Source organism: Epinephelus moara, chromosome 14 (genome assembly GCF_006386435.1).
Source record: "Epinephelus moara isolate mb chromosome 14, YSFRI_EMoa_1.0, whole genome shotgun sequence".
Taxonomy (NCBI): domain Eukaryota; kingdom Metazoa; phylum Chordata; class Actinopteri; order Perciformes; family Serranidae; genus Epinephelus; species Epinephelus moara.
In genome coordinates, this window is record NC_065519.1 from 15912542 (window position 1) to 15935598 (window position 23057).

General features: G+C 41.2%; 1 protein-coding gene across 2 annotated transcripts in view; it reads left to right on the forward strand.

The window, feature by feature from the left end:
• The window catches only part of kcnk10b (potassium channel, subfamily K, member 10b), a 29906-nt gene extending 20398 nt beyond the window's left edge, over positions 1 to 9508 (forward strand). For both annotated transcript variants that reach the window (XM_050061777.1, XM_050061776.1), the window contains exons 3-7: positions 1000 to 1117; positions 4560 to 4720; positions 4891 to 5083; positions 5184 to 5326; positions 7357 to 9508. In XM_050061777.1, the coding sequence (XP_049917734.1) occupies positions 1000 to 1117; positions 4560 to 4720; positions 4891 to 5083; positions 5184 to 5326; positions 7357 to 8004 (1263 nt within the window). In that variant the 3' untranslated portion in view covers positions 8005 to 9508. The remainder of the gene's footprint in view (positions 1 to 999; positions 1118 to 4559; positions 4721 to 4890; positions 5084 to 5183; positions 5327 to 7356) is intronic.
• The last annotated feature ends 13549 nt before the right edge of the window (positions 9509 to 23057 follow it).

Sequence of the window (23057 nt, forward strand, 5' to 3'; positions counted from 1 at the left end):
GATGTCACCCATTGGTTTGTGGACTCCTGTGTTAAAGCCTTTAGTTTGGTATTTTGACTGTCGCCATCTTGTACTTTGGAGCTAGAGGGGACCATATTTGGATGAGAGGGTGGAGCTAACCCTAATGCTAGCTGCTAGCTTGGTGAGCACAGTGCACACAGTCCATGGTTAACTGTGATAGTGCTAATGCTAATTTTTGCTGACAAAAAACAGGCTTAAAACCATTAAAACAAAATGTACTTAGTAGAAAAAATTTAATATCCGACTCCTCAAAAGGTTTTTTAGTATGACGAAACGCTGAACAAGACTTTTTAGGGGACCAAAATGGTCCAGTAAACTTTAATGACCTGAAATAGCGACAGCTACGGCCACAGCTATACCCCATTAACCATGGTTACGTTACCTAAGCAATGTTGTCGCTGTGGTAGCGACTTGATAACAAATAGCACCCACCTGTCACTCAGAGTGGCCACGCCCTTAATTTTGCATAACTTTAAGCCTTAATAAAATCTAAATTGGTGAGTTATATAAATGAATGTTGGAATTAGCATTAGAGACCAAAACTGTTTTTTTAATACCAGGCTGTAACTATGTTTATTTCTGTAGTAAAGTTGGGCATTTTAACATGGGGTCTTTTGGGATTGACTCACTTTTGGAGCCAGCCTCAAGTGGCCATTTAAAGGAACTACAGTTTTTGCCTCTTCTGCACTGTTTTAATTTTTCAACCCCAGCTAATCACAAGCTAAAAAAGGGTTCTGCATATCTAGGGCTGTGCAATGGTGGAAACTATGTGTACATCATAATGTAAATTTATGCAAAATCTTAAAATGATGAAATTATTAACTGGAATATTGAACTGACAATTGTAACTGCAGCCATTTAGCTCCACTTGTTTTAACACAGCATTGTGACATTGGTCTTTGTTTAATTCAGTTCTCTCATCTTATTTATATCCACCGACCCTATTAAAATTATCATTTCTACATGTTTTTTTCTCAGCATACTATAGATGCTGTGAGTGCAGGGGTGAGTCCTATTGGAGACACATCCTACAATTCCAGTTACTGGGACCTGGGCAGTGCCTTCTTCTTCGCTGGAACTGTCATCACAACCATAGGTAACGGTTTAAACAATCCACCATTTAATACTCCAGTTTAATCTGCTACTGTTGAATGAATTTGACAATCTACAATAAGATGTGCTTCCAGTCTTCTGTTTAATTAGTGTAGGTTAAAGCAAAAACCAAAGCACATACAGCTAAATTATCTCAACCACGTCATTTGTAAACAGTGCTCTCTTTGATGAACAGATGTAACAACGTTAACGAGGTATTACCAGAGACTGTAGTGTAATGTTGGCTGGTGAAAATTCCTCAGATGGTACAAATAATTGCCCCAAAACAACATGAGCTCATAAATACAAGAATAATGGGCAATCATTATTTCTTAAAAAGCATTGCAGTGCTTTAGATGGGATTTGTCCTTTCTGTTTGTCAAAGGTGTTTTCTCATTACAAATCTCTGAAAAGCTGTGTAAATCCTCCCTCTTAATGTTGCCCTCAGGTGAGTTTTACAAATCCCTTTGCCCTCATGAGGTGTTGCTAAATGATGCAAAGCCCGAGCACGGTGGGATTTAACAACCTGTGAAGATCAACAGTATTGTGGATGCTGATAAAACAGACACTGCCGACGACACAGACGATGTGGTTTTACTTGATGTCGGTGTCTCTCTGCGTGCTTTTTCTTCCTTAAAAGGCTTTTTAGCTTTTACAAGACAAACATGTTATTAACAATTTATGATTGGTCAAAATTCTTCCTTAAATAAAAGTAAAAAGCCTTTGGGTGCCTTAAAGCTTTGACATGGATGGATTACTTAACGTGCTTACTGGGCACAGGCCCAGGGGCTCAAAGTGGCAGGCCCCCCCCTGGCCTCCACCTACAAAATGTCACTCACAGAGACATGTACCAACCAGGAGGAGGAAGAGACTCAAAATAACCACAAAGAAACATAAAATGACTACAAAGAGACACAAACAACTACGAAGAGATGCAAAATAGCAGCAAAAAGACATTAGAGAGACTCAACATGACTACAACAAGGGTAAAACAACTACAGAGAGACACAAAATGATTACAAAGAGATGCAACGTGACTACAAAGAGTAAGTAAGTTTACCTGTAAAGCACTTTTTGCAGATATAGGCCACAAAGTGCTTCACAAGGGCAATACACAACTAGAAAGAAATCAGAAAAAATGACTACCCAAACGCCTGTCTAAAGAGGTGTGTTTTTAGATGGCTTTTAAAAGAAACCACAGAGTCAGCAGATCGTAAGGGAGCAGGCAGAGCATTCCAAAATTTACATGCTACCATGTCTTAAGGCGAGTGCTAGGGACAGACAACAAATTTAGCAAATATGATCAAAGACAGCAAGCTGAAGAATACGGGTGAAATAGTTCAGCTACATAAGAGGCAGCCTGACCATGTAATGCTCCGTAAGTAAGAATGAGAATTTTGAACTGGATCTTAAACTCAACAGGGAGCCAATGAAGGGATTTTAGTATAGGGGTAGTATGAGAGTGTCTATTTGATCTAGTTAGTCTGGCAGCAGCATTCTGGACTGCTTGCAGTTGAGCAATAGTAGACATACTCAGTGATGAGAAAAGTGCATTACACTAGTCAATGCCAGATGAGATAAGTGCATGTATAATTATTTCCAGTTCAGTAGTTGAAACAACAGATCTTAACTTTGTGATATTTTCCAAAACAAGATCTGGTCAGATTTGATCATATCATCTGCATATAAATGATAAGCAATGTTATATCTGTGTATTATTGGTCCTAACGGTGGCAAATACAAAGAAAATAACAGAGGCACAAGAACTGAGCCCTGCAGGACACCACAGGACAGAAGAGAGGAATCAGATACAAATTTATCTTTATTAGAGATGGAGAAACTCCTGTCAGAGAGGTATCAAGAAAACCAGTCTAATGCTTTGCTTGATATGCCAATACAATTGTGCAACCTGTTAATGAGGATTTGATGGTCCAATGTTGAATGCAGAGACACAATCAATTACAAAGAGATGCACAATAGCTGCAAAAAGATATTAGAGAGATTCACAATGACTACAACAAGGGCAAAATGACTACAATGAGACCCAAAACGTCTTCAAAGAGACACAAAACATCTTCAAAGAGACACAAAATGACTACAAAGANGATTCACAATGACTACAACAAGGGCAAAATGACTACAATGAGACCCAAAACGTCTTCAAAGAGACACAAAACATCTTCAAAGAGACATTAAATGACCACAAAGAGACACAAAATGACTACAAAGAGACACAAAATGACTACAAAGAGACATAAAATGACTAGAAAGAGACACAAAATGACTACAAAGAGACACAAAATAACTACAAAGAGACATAAAATGAATAGAAAGAGACACAAAATGACTGAAAGAGACACAAAATGACTAGAAAGAGACACAAAATAACTACAAAGAGACACAAAATGACTAGAAAGAGACACAAAATGACTTAGAGACACAAAATGACTACAAAGAGACACAAAATGACTACAGAGACACAAAATGACTAGAAAGAGACTCAAAATAACTACGAAGAGACACAAATGACTACAGAGACACAAAATGACTACAAAGAGACACAAAATGACTTCAAAGAGACATCAAATGAAAACAAAGAGAAACAAAACCACAGATAGATGTGAAACGACTACGAGATGTAAAATAAATACAAAAGAGGTTAAACAGCTGTAAAGCCTGTGTGTCTCGTTTCTTTGTGGAAGAGGTGGCGGGGTCTTTTGCACATCTTTGCCCCGGGGCCCATTGTCTCATAATCCACCAATGAACTTTGAGCATCTACAATAGATACGGTTCCATTTAGGAGCCAATATTCCAACATCAAAGCTGATGCATTAAAGTTTCTGTACTCTCTCTATTAGCTGCATGTTCCTTCAGTTAAGTGACTGGAGAAAACACAATGTCCTTGACCTCTTGTTATGGTGTAGTCCAGAGATTTAATTAACTGTGGCATTTGCTAAAACGCTGCCGAACAGCGGCTTTCAGTGGCTTCATTTACTTTTATGTCCAGGTTACATAACAGTTACAAATAAAGAAATATGTATTCTGCTCAAATGAGTTTAAATTAAATTGTATTAAAAGTAGTCGTGATAAACTGTCCTTGATGTGTCTCCCTGGCTTCGTCATTGTATCTGTGTCACTGTAGGGCAACAATTAAAGTAATCTTCTCTAAGGGGAACCTAATTATTGTCTCTGTAGGAGCTTATTTACCGAGGACCCCTGGAACAAGAACTATAACATATGGGCGTCAATTAATTATGTTGCATAAGAAAGTCTCGATTGTTTTCTTCTGCTTCTCATCTCACACTTAACACTCCACCTCCTCCGCCTCCTCCTCGCCACATCTTCTCTGCCTTCCTTCCGTCGTAGATTTTCTGTCTTTAATGTCATGTTAACAACTCTTTTTCCCCTTCTCTCCTCTTCCTCATGTTTTTCCCTGTTTGTGACAGGTTATGGAAACATAGCTCCAAGCACGGAGGGCGGAAAAATCTTTTGCATCCTTTATGCCATATTTGGCATCCCTCTCTTTGGCTTCTTGTTGGCGGGGATTGGAGACCAGCTGGGAACCATCTTTGTGAAAAGCATCTTGAGAGTCGAGAAGATATTCAGGGTGACTTGCAAGTTTTGGTTCTTTTTCATTCATATTCGCCACTATGTTTTTTTCAATGGGATAATAAGCATTTCAGATTTGTTCCAATGTGAGTCATGTATCAGATCTTGTTGATCTTTTCTTAATTGCTTGTATTGGTTCTGATTTAATCTCCTCATTGGTTCCCTCAGCAAAAACACAAACAGATCAGCCAGACTAAGATCAGAGTGACGTCCACCATCCTGTTCATCCTGGCCGGCTGCATCGTCTTCGTCACCATCCCTGCTGTCATCTTTAAACACATCGAGGGCTGGACCACACTGGAGGCCATTTACTTTGTTGTGATCACACTCACCACAGTGGGAATAGGAGACTATGTGGCAGGTAGAGCTACGCTACGGATAGTTGTTTTTGCCATGATGCAGATTTCTGTTTCGTCAAACTATCATGACTTATTTGGGTGGCTATTTTTCTTCCCCTCCAGGTGGTGACCGTAGGATTGATTACATGAAGTGGTACAAGCCTCTGGTGTGGTTTTGGATCTTGGTGGGTTTGGCGTACTTTGCAGCCGTCCTCAGCATGATTGGAGACTGGCTTCGGGTACTGTCTAAAAAGACCAAAGAAGAGGTGAGGTTCATTCAATTACACCACTCAGTATTACATTAGAGAGGTAGAAAATGAAAGGTCACCACTGCCTCCTTGGCCCCTTCTGTCTGCTCTTTTATTTTGCCTTTTAATTGCGGCTCAAAATGTTCTGTGACCGCTGCTACTGTTTGAGGCGTTCAAGATGTGAAGCTCTTTCACCTTTAAGTCCAGACAGAAGAGACCATAACTTAGACAGTGACCAGAATGGAAATAGATATATAGATGCTCAGTGCAGGGTTTGATATATGGAGTTCGGTGGGTGCCAAAGTCTTAATTTTAAAGTCCCTGAAAACTTGGTTTAAAATCTTATTTTCATTACAGCATTAGGACTGTGTTGTTGTGGTTTGGTTACATTTGATTGACATATCAATGTGATACATTGATACATAACATAAGCAAGCAACCCCACAACTGTCATATCACATTTTGTTTCAAAAGTATGTGACATCACCTTTTCACAAATTAGTCCCGGCCACTTTAAACCAATGAGAAAATAAATCTTTCACGTGAAATAACTAAAACTATGGGAGAAAATCAGGACCCCATCACTCATACTGCGGCTTGGCACTTTATCAAATTTTCATTACATACCTGTCGTTGCCAAAAGAATTCATGGTGACGATATTATTGTTATCTATAGAAAAAAAAAGTGGAAATGTGACGACCATGATTTAAGAAGTGCTGAATTATTTACACGATATGATCACAAGTGTATTATTATCAGTATTTCATTTTTTAAATATCACGTCAACCCAGTCTCACTCCAAAGTTGTCGAAATGCAGCGCTTGGGTAGTGACTTGCGGCGTCAGACACTGAGGAAAAAAAGCTGCCCTTTAACGTTGGCATGATACCCGGCCCGGTTGCCGTTATAGTTTACCGGCGTGCGGCAGCGTCATGGGGAAGACGGGGGGACAAGAATGAAAGTTAAGGTGTCGAAAGTCTGAGTAAGGTGGGCGGGAGGGGTGGTTTATCTAACCATGTGCTTTTGTTGCCTAAACCCAACAAAAAAACGTCAATGCCTGTTGTTTTACTGACGTAGTGCGTTTATTTTGAAAGAGACTGTATGTTAGCATTAAATTTCTTGTGAAAATGGAAGTGTATTTTGAAAGAAGACAATGCATGTACCAGGTATAACTTGACACAGCATCCCAGAATGTCACCGACCAACGTAACCAGGGTACCTTTCACATCGTTTCTGGACGTGGAAAGTCTGTGACCAAACGTCGATATGTGACGAGGTCGGAGTCAGAATGTGTTGATCATGCTTATCTTCAGTAGTGGTATATTGCAACAGTCCTAACTCATGCTAAGACCATATTCAGACTGCTAGTCCAAATCCATTGTTTTGGCATATCCTGATTGAAAGCGCATATGAAATTCGATTTTTAACAAATCTGATCCAAACCATATTTGGAGGTCTAGCTGCTTCGATTAGATTTCAAAGTGTCAAAGTGTCACTCGTCACTTTTCCTAGACGGCTACAGAGGCACAAAATGTCCACTGGCACGTTCTAAAATTAGCATCCTTCTTATGTTCATCAAAGGTTCAGAGGACTACATGCCAACAGTCAATAATGTTACTTTGCGGATGGCACTGCACCTCTTGCTGCACAGTGAAGCATGACTGCAGCACGAGTTTGTCTGATGACTGAGGAGTTCTGTACCACGACTTGAATGCGTGATTCTTTGGAGGGCAAAATGAAAGTTGAAAATGAAATGAAAGGCGAAATTTCTCATGCTTCCATGCTGGAAAGCCGTGCCGTCATCGTAGCTATGTAGTTACTGACTCCTGTGTCATTACCACAGCAACTTATGCAGACATCTGATTTATGAAACTAATCAGATTTTCCTGCAGTCTTAATGCAGCCTAAGATGCTGATTGATAAATTGTTTTTCTGGGCCTTTAAGGAGGTGACGTTTAACACAGTGGAAATGTCTCACTGCTGCAGATTGTATCCCACGTGCTTTCCAAGTCTTTTCCTGATCCTTTCCTTCTTGCACTGTTGTCACAGGTTGGGGAGATTAAAGCTCACGCAGCTGAATGGAAGGCAAATGTCCGAGCAGAGTTCCGTGAAACGCGGCGGCGCCTGAGTGTTGAGATCCATGACAAGCTCCAGCGGGCTGCCACCATCCGCAGCATGGAGCGCCGTCAGCTTGGCCTGGAGCAGCGAGCTCACTCCCTGGACATGCTGTCCCCAGAGAAGCGGGCCTTGTTCGCAAGCCTGGATGCCGGCCGCTTCAAGACGTCCTCCCAGGAGAGCATCGACACCAAGCTCAACAACCTGAGGCTGAAGGGGGCCTGCGAGCCGTACGACAATCAGGGGAGCGAGCAAGCGCCACAGACAGCGTCTTCCTCGGAGGAGAATCTCTTCAACCTGCGCTTCGGATCCCTCACCAAGCTGGCCAGACGCAACAAGAACCGTGAGCTCCGCAGGAACATTGATGAAGATGTGCGACGAGCGAGTCTTGGCATAAACACTTGCAGCGTCATGCTGGGTGAGGAGAGGACGGAAGAAGAAGAAGATGAGGAGCCAGACGAGGAAAACGGAGAGAGAAAAGAGGGAAACACCAGCCTGACAAACCTGTCACAGTACGCAATGGAGCGCAGCAAGTTGAATGGGTTCACGCCAGTGCAGACCAAAGACAGTGAGAACGACTAGGCATTGAATGGAAGAGCGCCTCAAGAGACAAAGAGAGAATCGAACTGAAAGAGACAGAGACACAGAGTGCATGGTCCTTTGAGATGTCAAGAAATGTGCCTTTCTGTTTTCTATGCTTAGATTGGAGCTGCTCCCAGGAGATTCAGTCATCGTGCCATAGCCATGGGAAGAGAATACGTTGCCAAAAAATTGAAGAGACAGACGAGGGTGTAGTTAAAATACCTCATATCGGATGTTACTGTAGAACGGGCCGCTAAAGAACTTCTATCTCTACAGGAGCTGTCTTTCCAGCTTCGTTGTCTTTCAGCCTTGACAACTCGTAGGAGACACTCGGGCAACGGCTGTCTGTTAACCGTATTTTTTAACGGTGTGGGCAGGGGATCCAGAGAGCCATCCTCATGCCATCCATCTTCTGAGACATTATCGATTACCGCTTTGTCATGTCATACTGTGGTGGCTATGTTAAGCTTAGCGACTAAAGGACTACAACGTAAAACGAATAGAGGGTGGGAGGTTGTGTTTTTGCTGGATCAATAGATAATATGAGCGTTAACCTAGCTGACATGTACAATTATTCCTACACGGTATGTGATTATGAAAATGCAGCCTTGGGGTATAAACTACTACATACTAAGAGCTCATAACAACAACGTGTTCACCTTGATTGTGCATGGTTATTAAAATACAACCATAGCAGTTAATTGACTACCTTGAAAGCTTGAAATGACAGCTGTAATAATGTTTCCTTTTGTTTAAATAAAATGAAATGTACTGCTTTCTTATATGTAAAAAACAAACAAACATGTCAGTAATGTTTGCCACCATTGTGGATCAACATCGAGCTGGAGTTCACCTGACAGACACACATTTAATCACCTTTGGCCATGAGATTGTCAGCCATGTCGAAAAACACTGCTTTTGTTATGACATTCACTTTTAATCACAAAATGTCTTCAGATTACTTAAATGACTTTTTAATGAATGAATGTTACGCCGTTGATTTTGTACCCATCGAGCATGTTTGCATCCATGTTTACTCCTTTTGATATCAGACAAGCACTTGAGTTTAATTTTCCATTGAACTGTAAAATATGAACTGAACATGTCAAGTTTCGTTTTCGGTATTTTTTTCGGAAACAACATTGTGGCACACTGAAATGTGTTTTCCTGTAGTTCCTAGAGGTTTACTCACTGAAATGTTTGACACATGACCATTTTGACTTCATTTAAAAACAGGCACTGACTCTACAACCTGATGCCTTCTTTACATTTTACAGAATTATTAAATGTATCACTGGCGTGCATTGCATGCAAGGAAAATTACACACACACACACACACACACACACACACACACACACACACACACACACACACACACACTGGTTGTACCTGTAACCTGTTTATCTCATATCATCAACCTTTTCATGACCATGACCTGTGATAAGTTTGTTGTGTACAGTTTATTTTATGAACAGATCACATTAAATGTAGTGAGTGCCTTTTTCCAGATAATAAACCTGACAAAAGAAATTTAAAAGGTGGTGATTGCTATTTTAATTTGTACTGGTGGTTTACTGGTACTGTACAGTATTGGCAGGGCTTTGCTTTTCCAATAGCATTGCTACAGAAATATATATTATATAACAGGGCTGCTTCACTGCTGCAGACAATATGACTTGTCAGACTAGAAAAAGCACAGGTGTGACTAATAACATTAATGATGGCTTCATTCTATTTAAGTCACCAGTGAGCCTTGACAGTGTGATGGGGATTCAGCATGCACAATACCAGGACCGTGAAACTGAAGCAGCTAAATGGGATTTAGCCAGCATTAATTTTATTATTTACTCACGAGCTATTGTCACTGTGACATGTCAAAGTCTAGACTAAACCTTACAGATAAATTAGGGGTTCTTACTAAACTCATGAACTGCATTTGTAAGGATTTTTCGAGTGGTAGACGAAGATGCCACACGTTTTATTGTTCATTAAAGCCAATGCTAGCAAAAAATCATGCAGTGGTAACTTAGCCGATAGTTGTACACTTAGAGCAACATCTCTATTTTGCTGGCAAGGTGGACCAAATACCGTTAAACTTCAATTAAAAGCCTGGTCCCAGTTAAACTCCCAGTCCCTTTTACTAGCCAGGTGTGGCTACACATTTTGACAAATAAACACCTGTCTCAATTAGACGCCTGGTCTGGTTGCCAAGCAGTTCGTTTTTTTAATAGAAGTTCTTTGGGCGTATAAAACCAGGTTATTGGCTACCTCAAATTATGTGTCCATTCCTCGATTTCCCTCTAAACTTTTCATATTCCTTTCGTCCATAAGGGTCCTCAGATCAAAAGAATCAAAAGGGTTTTTCCAGAAAATTAATCCAAGTTGTGGGTATTGTCTTAGTGGTGTTGTGTCGGTATGCGCGGTGCTGTAATCCTCGAGTGCTGTAACTCACTCTGTCTGATGCTCTGTGTGTCGGAGCTAATCAAATGAATGATTCATAACTGATATATTATCTGAAGCTTGATTTTTAAACAAGTAATATTCATACTGGTTTAAATAAACAATTTGATTGTATTACCCAGACTTTGCTGAGCAACAGTTTTGTATGAAAAGAAGGCCTGTCCCAAATAAAGGCCAGATGATTTCAGTGATTTAAACAAATAATGGCCCGGGCTACTAATTGAAGTTTTACGGTAACAGAATTGGAGACACTGTTGTGTAAATGGCCAGAATAAAACCTACTCCTATAGGGTGCCAGCCTGTTGTATGTTTGTGGAAACCACTTTACATTAGTACGTTTAAAATGAACTAATTCAATGTTTATCAAGTGAGGTAGTGTATGAGCTGATTTGGGCAGCTGCATTGGATCGCACAGGTGTTCCTATATAACTGGTATCTACTGCACACAACTGCTCTGAGGGAACAGAAAGTCCCTTTTTGATTCTGACACCCTCCTAGTTATAAATGTTCAAATATTTTACACATGACATGATGGCACTGGGAGGGGTGAGACACCTGCCAAAAAACCTGGTTGTTTTACTAACACATCGTGGCGTTTCCCAGCAGCATTTGAGCCATGGAGCCTGAGTGATTTTCACCAACACATTGTGCTGTTAGAGCCATGGACCCTGGGTGTTTTTAACTACATATCGTGACGTTTCCCAGTAGTGTTTGAGCCATGAAGCCTGAGTGGTTTTCACTGACACGTCGCAGCATTTCCCAGAGGCATTTGGGCCACACAACCTGGGTGTTTTTTTTTTTACCAACCCATCACTGCTTTTCCAGCAGCTTTTGTGCCACCAAAGATGAGTATTTTTAAGCAAAGAAATACATCCTAAAAATAAGTGAATTTTGTGCCTAAACCCAAACCTTCGCTTCAGTGTTGTTGAGGTATGTGAAGTTTCAATATATCCACAACAAAAAAATGTGTCTGTGCTTTGCCAAAATGTACAATGCAAACATTTTTTTCTGGCGATTGGGTTGAGAACACAGCTTACAGACTGTCAGCTTCTCAAGATTTCAACACATAAGATGGGCAGTTGAGATGAACGTGGAGAAGTTTTTATTTTCTATTTGTTTCAATTTTCTTTGCGCTAAACACAAAATCTGTCCTTGTTAACAGTGTGCCTCCTAGAAGTGGAAATTTCTGATAGATGGTGTTTCCTTTGATAGGTGGCTGTGAGATATTATGGTCCATTTAACACCACTCAATTATATTTGACCTCTAGCATAATGTAATTAATCTCCAGCAGCGTACTTTTCTATAAGACGCTGTAGACAAATGGGAAAATATTCTTTAGCATTTTTTGTTGTTTAATTTTATAATCCAAACATCCCTGCAGTTATTAAAAATATACTAATTGCTACTTTATTAGTACTATATAGTTAAGTATTCTATCAATTTAGACATTTTACCATTTAAAAAAATCAGAGAAATTACGACGACAAAACACACAAAGACACCCTGCAAATGCTTTTAATTTACTGAGTTTATTTAAATGATATATTACCAAAGTATGGCTTCTCTGCACACTTTAATTAATTTTCATCCTTTTCCTCTTTTCACTCTGCTCAGACTCAATGTGAATTTGCCTTGATGCAGCTTTTGGGTAATTAAATGACAGAATTCATTATTATGTAACTGACTCCTAGCGTGTTGCAGGACGCTGGAGCCCAAGGTCTCCATCCGTGCTGCATGTCTATGGCTCGGAGCCACAGTCACGTGTGTCAAAGTGTGTATGGCACCCAGGAAAAAAGACCCAGCTGACAGCACCACAAAAGAAATTAATCAGGGAGACAGGTCAGTAAAGGCAGAGCTATAAATTGCATGTAATAGAAAGGGCGTGCGCATGTATGTGTGTGTGTGTGTGTGTGTGTGTGTGTGTGCTTGTGTGTGTTTGTTGAGGTTTTCCCTTCAAGGTGGAAGTGACCTCAACCAGCTCTGCCCCCTCCTCTCTCCCACTCGCTTTTGTCTGTCTCTCATTATCTTTCTGTCCCTCTATCTTTATCTCTGTCCCTCCCCCACACACGGTGAATCAACCCCAGTTTTTTAATTAACCATTTTTTTCCGATGTGTCTGTTGTTAATTAGTCTATTTACTCATGTCCTTAGACAGTCAATCAGAGACATCGATATGGAAGAGGCAGGACGAGGACTGAGTACTTACTGCACAGCGGGTAACAGAAAAACATAAATCTCTTGACAAACATGTTTATCAAGCATCGAGCGGTGAAACAAAATGCCATTAAAGATTTATTCTACCACATAAATTACAATAATGTTCACTAATACAACTGAGGAATTAAACTTAGATGAAAAATAACATTTTCTTGGTTTCAAAAACAGCATATGAAAAAAATGACTTTTTTTTTTATTATAAGGCAATCACACGAAACACCCAGTTTCTAAATACAGACTCCGAAATCACCTCACTCACACAGCTTATTCAGTGGAAATTGAAAAAGCAGCTGCACTGGATCGCACAGGTGTTCCTAATTAACTGCAATCAACTGCATGTCACTGCTCTGAGGCAGCAGAGTCTTTTCTGACTCTCAGAGGCCGTTTACATGTGACCGGCTATTTTCATAAACGGACATTTCACCGTCTCCGTTTTCAAAAAGATCTTCGTTTACACTTATTCAAAAAGATCTTCGTTTACACTTACCCGTGTATATATACACAAGAGCATGCCACACCTGTAGGTGGCAGTGTAACGAGAAGCTCAAGCCTTCCATGTATCCATTGTCACCATAGCAACATAGGTCGCACTTTTGACACAGGCGCAAGTTCCGGCGCATACTGTGACGTCGGCTGCCTATAACTCCGTTTATCTCCGTTTATCTCAGTTTACATGCAAACGCGCAACCGGAGTTTTCCAAAATCTCCACTCTGGCCGGAGTTTTTAGAAAGACTCGTTTTCAGAGGAGAAATCTCCGTTTGCGTGTAAACGAAGGGCACAAACGAAGGAAGATGTCTCCATTTATCAAAATCACCGTGTACGTGTAAACGGCCTCTCAGACCCTCCCAGTTATACATGTTAAACTTTCAGAGCCTTATGTGGTGCGGTGCCAGAAAAATGAAAGTGAATTTTACTTATTTAACACCTTTAAATCATACTAACTTGCTAGAAAAGTTACGTGAATGTGCACGGATCTCTAAAGATGGTTCAAAGACATATTTCAATTGTGTATATTCATAAACTGTGATTCTGCATTTGCAAAAAGCAACAAGGTGAAAGTAATTGTTAAGTACCTATACTGGCTGTTCTCATGCATATTTACAGCTACAGACAGTAGGGTCTATTCTGAAGACCTAAGCGACCTACTGACAATATATGGATGGAGGAGATCACTAATGTATTCAGGTGCTTGACCGTGGATGGCTCTTTACCTGAGAACAAGTATCTTGAAGTGAATCCTGAACGTGATGGGAAGCCAGTGTAAAAAAACTAAAATGGGAGTGATGTGTGTTGACCTGGTGGACGTGGTTAACAGCTGAGCAGCAGCATTCTGGATTATCTGAAGACGATTCAGATAAAATTTGCTGTTTTCAAGTGACTAATATGCTGACAGGAGGAGGGTTGGGTTTGGTTGATGGATGGGTCACAAAACACAGGACTTTGTCCAGGAGACTTCGGTCCAGAATCCTGTGAACTTTGAGCCATTTAAAGATACATACAGTAGTTACAGTGTGTCTTCCTAAACCTATCCACAGAATCTTAACGTGGCTTAACCTAACCTTAACTTGATGTTAAGTGCGTAACGTCACATGTGGGCTACTGATTCATAACATTTATGTATGAGGATATGCTGAACTATGGCTCAGAGGTAGAGCGGGTCATTCACCAATCGAAAGATCAGCGGTTCGATCCCAGGCTCCTCCAGGCTGCATGTCGAAGTATCCTTGAGCAAGATACTGAACCCCAAATTGCTCCCGATGGCTGTTCCGTCGGTGTGTGAGTGTGTTGAAACTGAGTAGCAGGAGGCACCTTGTATGGTAGCCTCGGCCACCAGTGTATGAAAGTGTGTGTGAATGGGTGAACGTGACTCGTAGTGTAAAAAGCGCTTTGAGTGGTCAATAGATGACTAGAAAGGCGCTATACAAATGTAGGTCCATTTACCATTTATAATGTTACACTTTGACTCTTGGTGGCAACGGATCACTCACTTCACTCACTTAAGGAAAACCAATTGATCCAGACCCTCTTGTGCATGTGTTATCCATCCATCTATCCATTCTTCCGTCCGTCCGTCCGTCCGTCCGTCCGTCCATTTTCATCCGCTTGTCCGTGGCTGGGTTGCAGGGGCAACAGGCCAAGCAAAGCACCCCAGACGTCCCTCTCCACAGCAACGCTTTCCAGCTCCTCCTGGGGACCCCAAGGTGTTCCCAGGCCAGATGAGATATGTAATCCCTCCGGGATGTTCTGGGTCTGCCCGGGGCCTTCCACCTGTGGGACGTGCCAGGAACACCGCTAACAGGAGGCGCCCAGGAAGCATCCTGATCAGATCCCGAACTACCTCAACTGACCCCTAGCTTTATATACCCCGAGCTCCCTCTGGATGTCCGAGCTCCTTACCCTATCTCTAAGGCTGAACCCAGCCACCCCTCGGAGGAAACTCATTTCAGCTGCTTGTATCCGCGATCTCATTCTTCCAGTCATTACCCAGAGCTCATGACCATAGGTGAGGGTTGGGATGTAGATGGACCAGTAAATTAAAAGGGTCTGGCGCAGCGCCCGCATCACTGCAGAAGCGCATCAAACTGCATGTGGTATATCACTGTTTATCTGTGTCCCCCACTTCCTGTGCACTTACATGTCTCCCTTCACGTCCCTGCCTTATCTTAAACAAATTGAAACTATTTTAGAAACCTGCATAAAATGTTAGCCCTCCTACACAGCTCTCTGCATCCTCCCTTTACTTCTTTTCAATATGTGTGCTTAGTGGTGAGGCCTTTATCTATTAACCATGTTACTTTACTTCCATTACAGCGTGTAAGAAACTGTGGCGGATGGCTACTTACCTCTGATTGCACCCAAAGCCCCACTTTTATGACTGAACATTTATGAATTTTGATGTATGCGGCCTTCATAAATCATGACACTTTGAGTGAGAGAAACTGAATGGTGTTGGTCTTAAAACTTCTCCAATGCCAGAAAGCATCTTTATGGCTCCAGCTCTTTTCTGGCACGCTGACAGTTAAAGAAATTAAGTGATGTCAACCATAAGTGTGTGGTAGCTTTACAGCTCTGTCTGCCATTAGAGAGCTGTGCAATTCACCCCGAAGGTGGCTGCAGAATCACAAGTTCAATCGAGAATTGTTTGAGACTGCGCATGAATGCGAAAAAAGGCTTTTGTGTCCCACCCAGAGAGGTTGGCCCTGCATGCATGAGCACACATCTTAATCTTACCAAGTTTACAAGTGCTCTTAAATGAAGGCAATCTCAGCGAGGGCAGCCACAGCAGCTACAAGAGAAAATTCATTTATTTTCATTTGAGAGAGGAAGGACACAAAACAAAATCGCACCCTGATGGAAATAGATCAAGTAGAGGGATTGTATTGGTGAATCCTGCCCACTTTCACTTCCATTTAAAAGTGTTCAAAATGGCAATGAATCACACACAAGCAAGGCCTCCGCGGGGGCTAATTCATTTCCTGTGTTTGTGCATCTTTAGTCATGCATAAAGCTTTCAAGTAACAGGCAATTACGCACCTTGCTTTTCTTAGACAGAAATTAGACTTGGCTCCCTCTCGTTCAAATTAAAGCATTCCTCTAATACAGAGTTCCACTTTGACCAGGAAAGTAGCGTGACTCACCAAAGCTGTGGGCGGGATTCACCTTGTGTTTTCTCCAAGATTCAACATGGAAGAGGTACTGTTGCTTTTTTAGGTAATCCTTGAAACACTAAAAATCACAAACGCTTTTTGAAAAGGCTGAAAGGACAAAAGAGGAAGAATAGAATGGAAGTTGCAAGATAGAAAGATATAGTTTTTCAGTTAACTGGGGCTAGAGTTAAAGGAGCTCTACGATTTTCAGAGCATATCTATGATTCAGAGGTTGCCTGTACACGACTTGCAACAACCGGTTGTTAGCAGCTAATGGTGCTAAATCAGTACAGTGCTAATACAAGCAACAGAGCTAACACTGTTAATTGGGAAACATATTCTTATACAATAGATCTTATGATATCTAACAAACCAGTGCCATTACTAGTTAGTTGAGGTTTGGGAAAAGAGTCACGGTTGGGTGTCATCACGTAATGTACTTAACGTGTAAAGTTACGTGCAGATATTTTGTGGTTTAAATTATGTGTTTTTGGATGTTTGAATCTGGGGCGCCGTAAGCCTCCATTGTATTGCTACCCCCCCTCCCCTTGCATCTCCGCAAGTGTTGTGAGGACTCTAAAACTTCACCTGAGCCTCCCTCGGCATATGGGTGAGTACATAATAGCTGCATTTTCATTTGTGGGTGCAATATCCCTTTAACATAATGAGATGACATGATGAAGTACCTTAAAATACCTTGAAGTTTACATGGGACACAAACACCGGTCTCCTGGGGGGAAGTCCTGTGTTTGTTTGACCCACCCACCACCCCAACCTGCATCCTCATGCAGATTTCAGCTCTTTGCTCCCACCAGTGCATTCATGATGTGATTGCAGCCTTTACTATTATGTGGGTTGTACATAAATTTCTGGTACATGATTACATGGGCTATACTATATGAATTGTGGTGCATACCTTTTCGTAGGTATGCATACAAACACTGCATTAGACCCGTAGACTGTGGGGGAACCAGAGAGTGAGCACTACGCTTCCATGACAACAGCGTCCATATATCAGTCATAACTGCCGTATGACTGCAGTGGAGAGCAATTTGCTAGCCAGTGGGGTACATACATACATACATACATACACTAACATGCACATGCAGCCAGACTGTCTACCACAATGAAGAACAGAGAAGCTGGGATTACAACACACACGGAGGGAGCATGATTTTATTCTCTGCTCAGGATGGCATAACTGTACTATATCTTCCCAGGTTGTCAAATAACAACGCTTTGGATAGGTGGTTTGCTCCGAATACTGACCAAAAGTGTTGCTATTTTTGCAGATGCAACCTGAGTCTCAACAATCAGCTGTCTCCAGGATCACTTATTCCACCTTTAATGCATTGAATATTATATAGAGCTCCTTCACTAGCTAGACTTAGCTCGAGTACACTTATGGTAGCAACTAATTCAGACAGCGCTGTCAGCCCCACTATGATTTTGGGTCTGAATGAGATGTAAGAGAATAAATCAGTGATCCTGCCACGTGACATTAATGTAAAAAGCAGAATTAGCAATGTCCTTTATTTCAATTTCATATGAAAGCCATAAATTCCTACTATATACTGAAAAAGGGCAGTTTCAAGATCATTCAGCTTTCTGTTGGTGACGTTTTTCAACTCATTTTAAGACATTTTCAACAATCAAATCTCATAAGATGATTTTTAAAGTGTTTATTGTTAGTGACACCGTTTGACTACAGTCTTAAAAAATCACTAAAAGGAAAATGTGTCAAAGGTGTCGATATTTAAAAAAACTAAACTATAAGGTGTACAAGGAGACAGCACAATATCCTTTTCCTATTTTTAACATCAGCAGGAATCAGGTTAATTTGATGCGTAATCAGCCAAATTGATTACACCTGCTCTGCACCACAGGAGTCTACAAAAGCCTGCCTCTTCCCACACTTCAGGTTTGTCTCTGTATGGTTGCTTCAGCTGTGTTGCTGTTTGATTTTTTTTTACTTGTTTATACATTTTGCAACTTTTTAACACACCAGCTTTCAAAAATTTGATGTATTGTTTTGTATTTGGTCTTGTGACAATAATTTCACAAATGAAACTCTAAAGAAAGAAATAAAGCATTACAAACCGTGATTAGCAAGTTACCTGTATCAAATTAGATATCATCTGATAACTTCAGTTTACATTACTGAAGTATAATACCAGGATTTGCTACCCTCCTTTAAGTGATTAGAATTTCCCCACATGAAAGTTCCTGAGAGGCTGTTGCCAGAACAAGGAGCTGCTGTGAAGAGGAAGTGTGAAAGTGCCAAAGGTGACAGGGAGGATGATGAAGAGGGAAGATTGGAGGGAGTGTCAGACAGTCACCTGGAGGAGCTCAGCATGCTCCGGGGAAGAGATGTGAAATGTGCCTGATGTGTCTGGCAGCTGAAGTGAAGAGAGGTGCAATATGAAGTCATCGAAACCAGTCAGGAGAAAGTGACAAATTGAGTACAGCGACAGTGACACTGAAAAGAACTTGAGCTGTGTTTGAACTTAAGACGGATATTTGGATTGAAGGGAGTTGACAATTAAAGCAAAATGGTTTGGTTAAAGATATGGATTGTTGTGTGCTGGTGCCTCAGTCCAGCTGGCCATCAGTGCCATTAAAGTTGTAACATCTAGGGATCAACATTTAATGTCAGGTAAATTACAACATCATTTAATGCCAACAGCAATTTGACATAAAATACTGACGACAGATGACAATGATACTGTATTGGTTTTACATTATATTGTTAAGTAACCATCTTCAAACATCACATGCCTACATCATCAAAAATAATGACATGGAGCTACGGCGTAGGCTCCATGTTGGCGTAGAGCCAACGCCGTAACCTATGGCGTAGCCTGACGTGCACCTCCCCAGAAATGTAACTACACGTCGCAGTGACGCAGACCTCCTGTCTGTTTCTGTAAGCTGAAACCATTTCCCTCAGCGGAAATGAAGCTTTTGTTTACTTTAACAGATAAGAAACAATAAATTGTGAAGACAGTAAATAATAAATAGGGTGACCATATTTTGATTTCCAAAAAAGAGGACACTCGGCCGGCCACGACATAGCCTACTTAAATGATACTCGCAGTTTACTCAAAGATGCCTTATCATTTTAATATATTTAAAATTTATATGTATGGATAGAAAATTCAGTTATATTACAAAATAATATCTCTCAAAGACAGAAATTCAGATAGGCCCCAATAGGGGACACATACACACACTAGAGTGTGGCGATCCGAGCCCGACGGTACCCGACGGGTCGGGCCGGGTTTGGTCAAAAATGTAGCTATAAATTGTATTCGGGCTCGGGTCGGATTCGGTCAGCTTTCAGTGAAAATGTAGTGTAAAAATAAATAAAATCCTATTGTCTGTCCTGTTTATTGCTTGGGCACTGTTATTTACGTGACAACACCTGAACATAACACACACAGACACACATTGGCTGTTTGTTTCTACCTCTCCCCTCGCTGGAAGTCTTGGACCTCCAGCCGCCCGCCTCCGCCTTGATTAAACGCTGAAAATAAAATAAAAGAGGGAGACACGTTTTTCCTATTTTATCTTATTTTGTTTAATTTCTCCCTCTCCTCTCACTGGAAGCGTCGGACCTCCTGCCTCCCGCTCCCGTCTCAAACACGGAGGTCTCCCTCTCCGCAGAGCACGCCCGGCCTGTTAAATAGCCTGTAACCGTAACAACTGTGTGACACAAACTCAGTGCTTTGGTCATTAAATAATGTCGGGCTCGGTTCGGGTTCGGACAGAAATATGCGGCCCGTGCCGCACTCTGACACACACTCACAAACACACGGAAAACCGGACATTATCATCAGTTTATAAAAACCCCCCGGACGCCCCGGACGGGACGTGAAAAGTGGACATGTCCGGGCAAAAGAAGACGTTTGGTCAGCCTAATAATAAATATCCAATAAAATAGCATTTTAACTCTTGTGTGTGATTTATCTTTCAGGGATTTATACTTTAGGATTTATCCAGGTTTCATATGAGAATCTCAGCTCATCGCTAGGCTAATTTATACAATGTAAAATGCCATAGGCTTGTGCTAATAATGTTAGCATGTTATATTTGTTTAAAAAACGTGTTTAGTACAGGACAGTTGTTTTGTCAGTGAACCTTGTGAGTTGTTATGGAGCCAAATTGTGTGCCGTTACCTTTGTTGAATGTTGCTGTTGTCCCTGGTTTTACATGAGAAGAGGAAAAGATCGCTAGTTGCTAGGCTAATTTATACCATGTAAAATGCCATAGGCTTGTGCTAATAACGTTAGCATGTTGTATTGGTGGGGAAAATGTGTCCGTATTAACACAAGTGTTTGTCTGTGAATGCTGGTAGTTATAGTGAAGCCAATTTGTGTACTTGTTTTTCAAATTGTCTCTATTAAGCTATGTTTAATGTGTGTTTAATGTGTGTTTTCAATCAACTTAATTTCACAGTACTTCACAGAAACCTTCGCCGTCGACTAGTGTTTTGGAGGTGTAACTGCAGAGTGACACAGACACACCACCGCACAAGTATAAATGCTCACAAAGGCGTAGGTAACATGCGTAGGGCCTGTGCACAACCATAAATACTGCTTTAGCTGTGAGCTATGGAGAAGAAACCCAATGTCTGCAAAATATCACAATGTTCACACAAAAGATCGTTAGACATTGAAAATATGGTCAACCCGATTTTCATTCCAACCAAAATTTAAGTCCAGTGTCTTTCAACAGGGACTGGATGAAGAAGGGCAGAAGGCTCTTCCACCTCAGACCACCCACGTATTAGATGAGCATCACACAGTGAGTCATGGTCTAAACCAGGGGTCAGCAATTCATTTTTAATTGATGAAGATGAATCATATTGATGATGAGGCAGGACAAAGATCCAGATGAATGTGCACGCATCCTTACCAGCCTTTGCTGTTATGAAAGCATGATGATAAAATGAAAAGTGTCACATGTTTTAAAATGGAAAAAAAGATGGATGCAAACTCTTAGAGGTTTGCCCTTCTCTGAGCTTGTCATATTGTTCTTTTGTCATAAATAAATAAAGGTAGAAGTCTACTTTTAAAGCCCAATCTGTTCTCTCAGTAATATAATGGGGACTCGCCTCTCATTTAGGGACATACAGCTGGTCCCTACATGGTTAATTTTATGTGTATTTAATATAAGTACATCCAACATAGTCGAGCTTTGTGGCCTTGAGAATAGAAAAATAGTGTTATCATTAAGTAATCCAGTTTGCAGTGAAGAGGAATAATTTATCATTTTATTAAAAAGCTGGTTCAACTTGAATCTGAATTGATGGCCTTGTACAAAAACAAAATGCTCACATTTCCAGCATTATGTCACACGTAACTATAATAATCCATTATAAATTTAGACGAAGACAAAGAGCTCTCCACTCCTCTGATTCCCAGTGACTAAAGATAACCGTTATTATGGCTGAGTCAGACTGCACACGTCTGGCAAATGGGGAAAGAAACAAGTGAGGGACAGTGAGAAAGTTTGGATTATAGATTGGGAGATAGCCGGGGAGAGATGCGTCTGAGAAAAGCATATTTAACAGTGGTTTTAGATTAGAGCAATGAATCATTTAAATGGATGTCAAAGAGAGTGGCGGCATTAAGGAAAGGAAGATTTCAGGCTAATGAGTCAATGAGGGAGGGAATATTGCGGTTGAGATATTTTTACAGCAGTAAATCTAATTTGTAGTCGTATAAACAACAGTAAAACTACACTGACTCTATTCTTAGTTTGCACGACAAATGGCTTATGTAATATTGTGAGCACACACTGCTATATTTGTCCATCTGTTTCCTTCTTTAGCACATGTGTGTCTCCAGTTCAAGTTTTGCTCTGCGACACGTGCATGTGTACATTACCCTGACTGTTCCCACAGCCTGCCTGCCAACACCCAGCACCGGTCACAGCTGTGAGGGCTGGGATTGGCCAAAATGTGGCTGTGCATCCTGATTCGAGATCTGTTTTTTTTTCTTCTTTCAACTAAATTTCCTTGTTGCATGAGGTCGACCTTTCCAGTGACAAGATACCAGGGACAATGTGGTCAATACATACAGATTCACCATCGACGCTCAGTCGTCTACTGACACCTTGACTTTGACTACAGAATCCACCACAGCACCGCAGCTCACTTTGCTCTCTACCTTTTCATTCCATGTTTTTATTACATGCGTGCAATCAGATCAGCAGTGTGGATTCATTTATCATGCCTGAGAGGGAGCAGACTCTCACATACGTGCCGCTGCTGAAACTCTGCCAACACCCAGGTGAAGCTGACGAACCCATTGATCCTCAGTTATCTCCATCTCTACATACACCTGTACTTTACATTTAAAGACGGCTGCTGTCTGTTGCAGAGTGAAGGACAGAGGAAGGTGAGGGGTGAGAAGATGAGTGCTCAGATGGGTTTTATAGTCTCCGGCTTCCTGCTGATGCAGGGTATTCAGAGTTAGGTGAAGCATATTATCAGACATGGATGAATGGATGGAGAAAAGAAAGGAAAAAGGCAGGACAAGGTCTCACATGGTAGAGCACATGAGCTCGCCAGCCGTTGTTGCTACGAAGGAGGACAGGGAAATGTCACACATTCTTTTAAACACCTGAGGAAAAAAAACGTAAGAGGCAAACTCTTGCACGTTTGCCCACCTCCAAGGTTGTCATATACTGAAATAAAGAAATATAAAGTGCATGTTTACA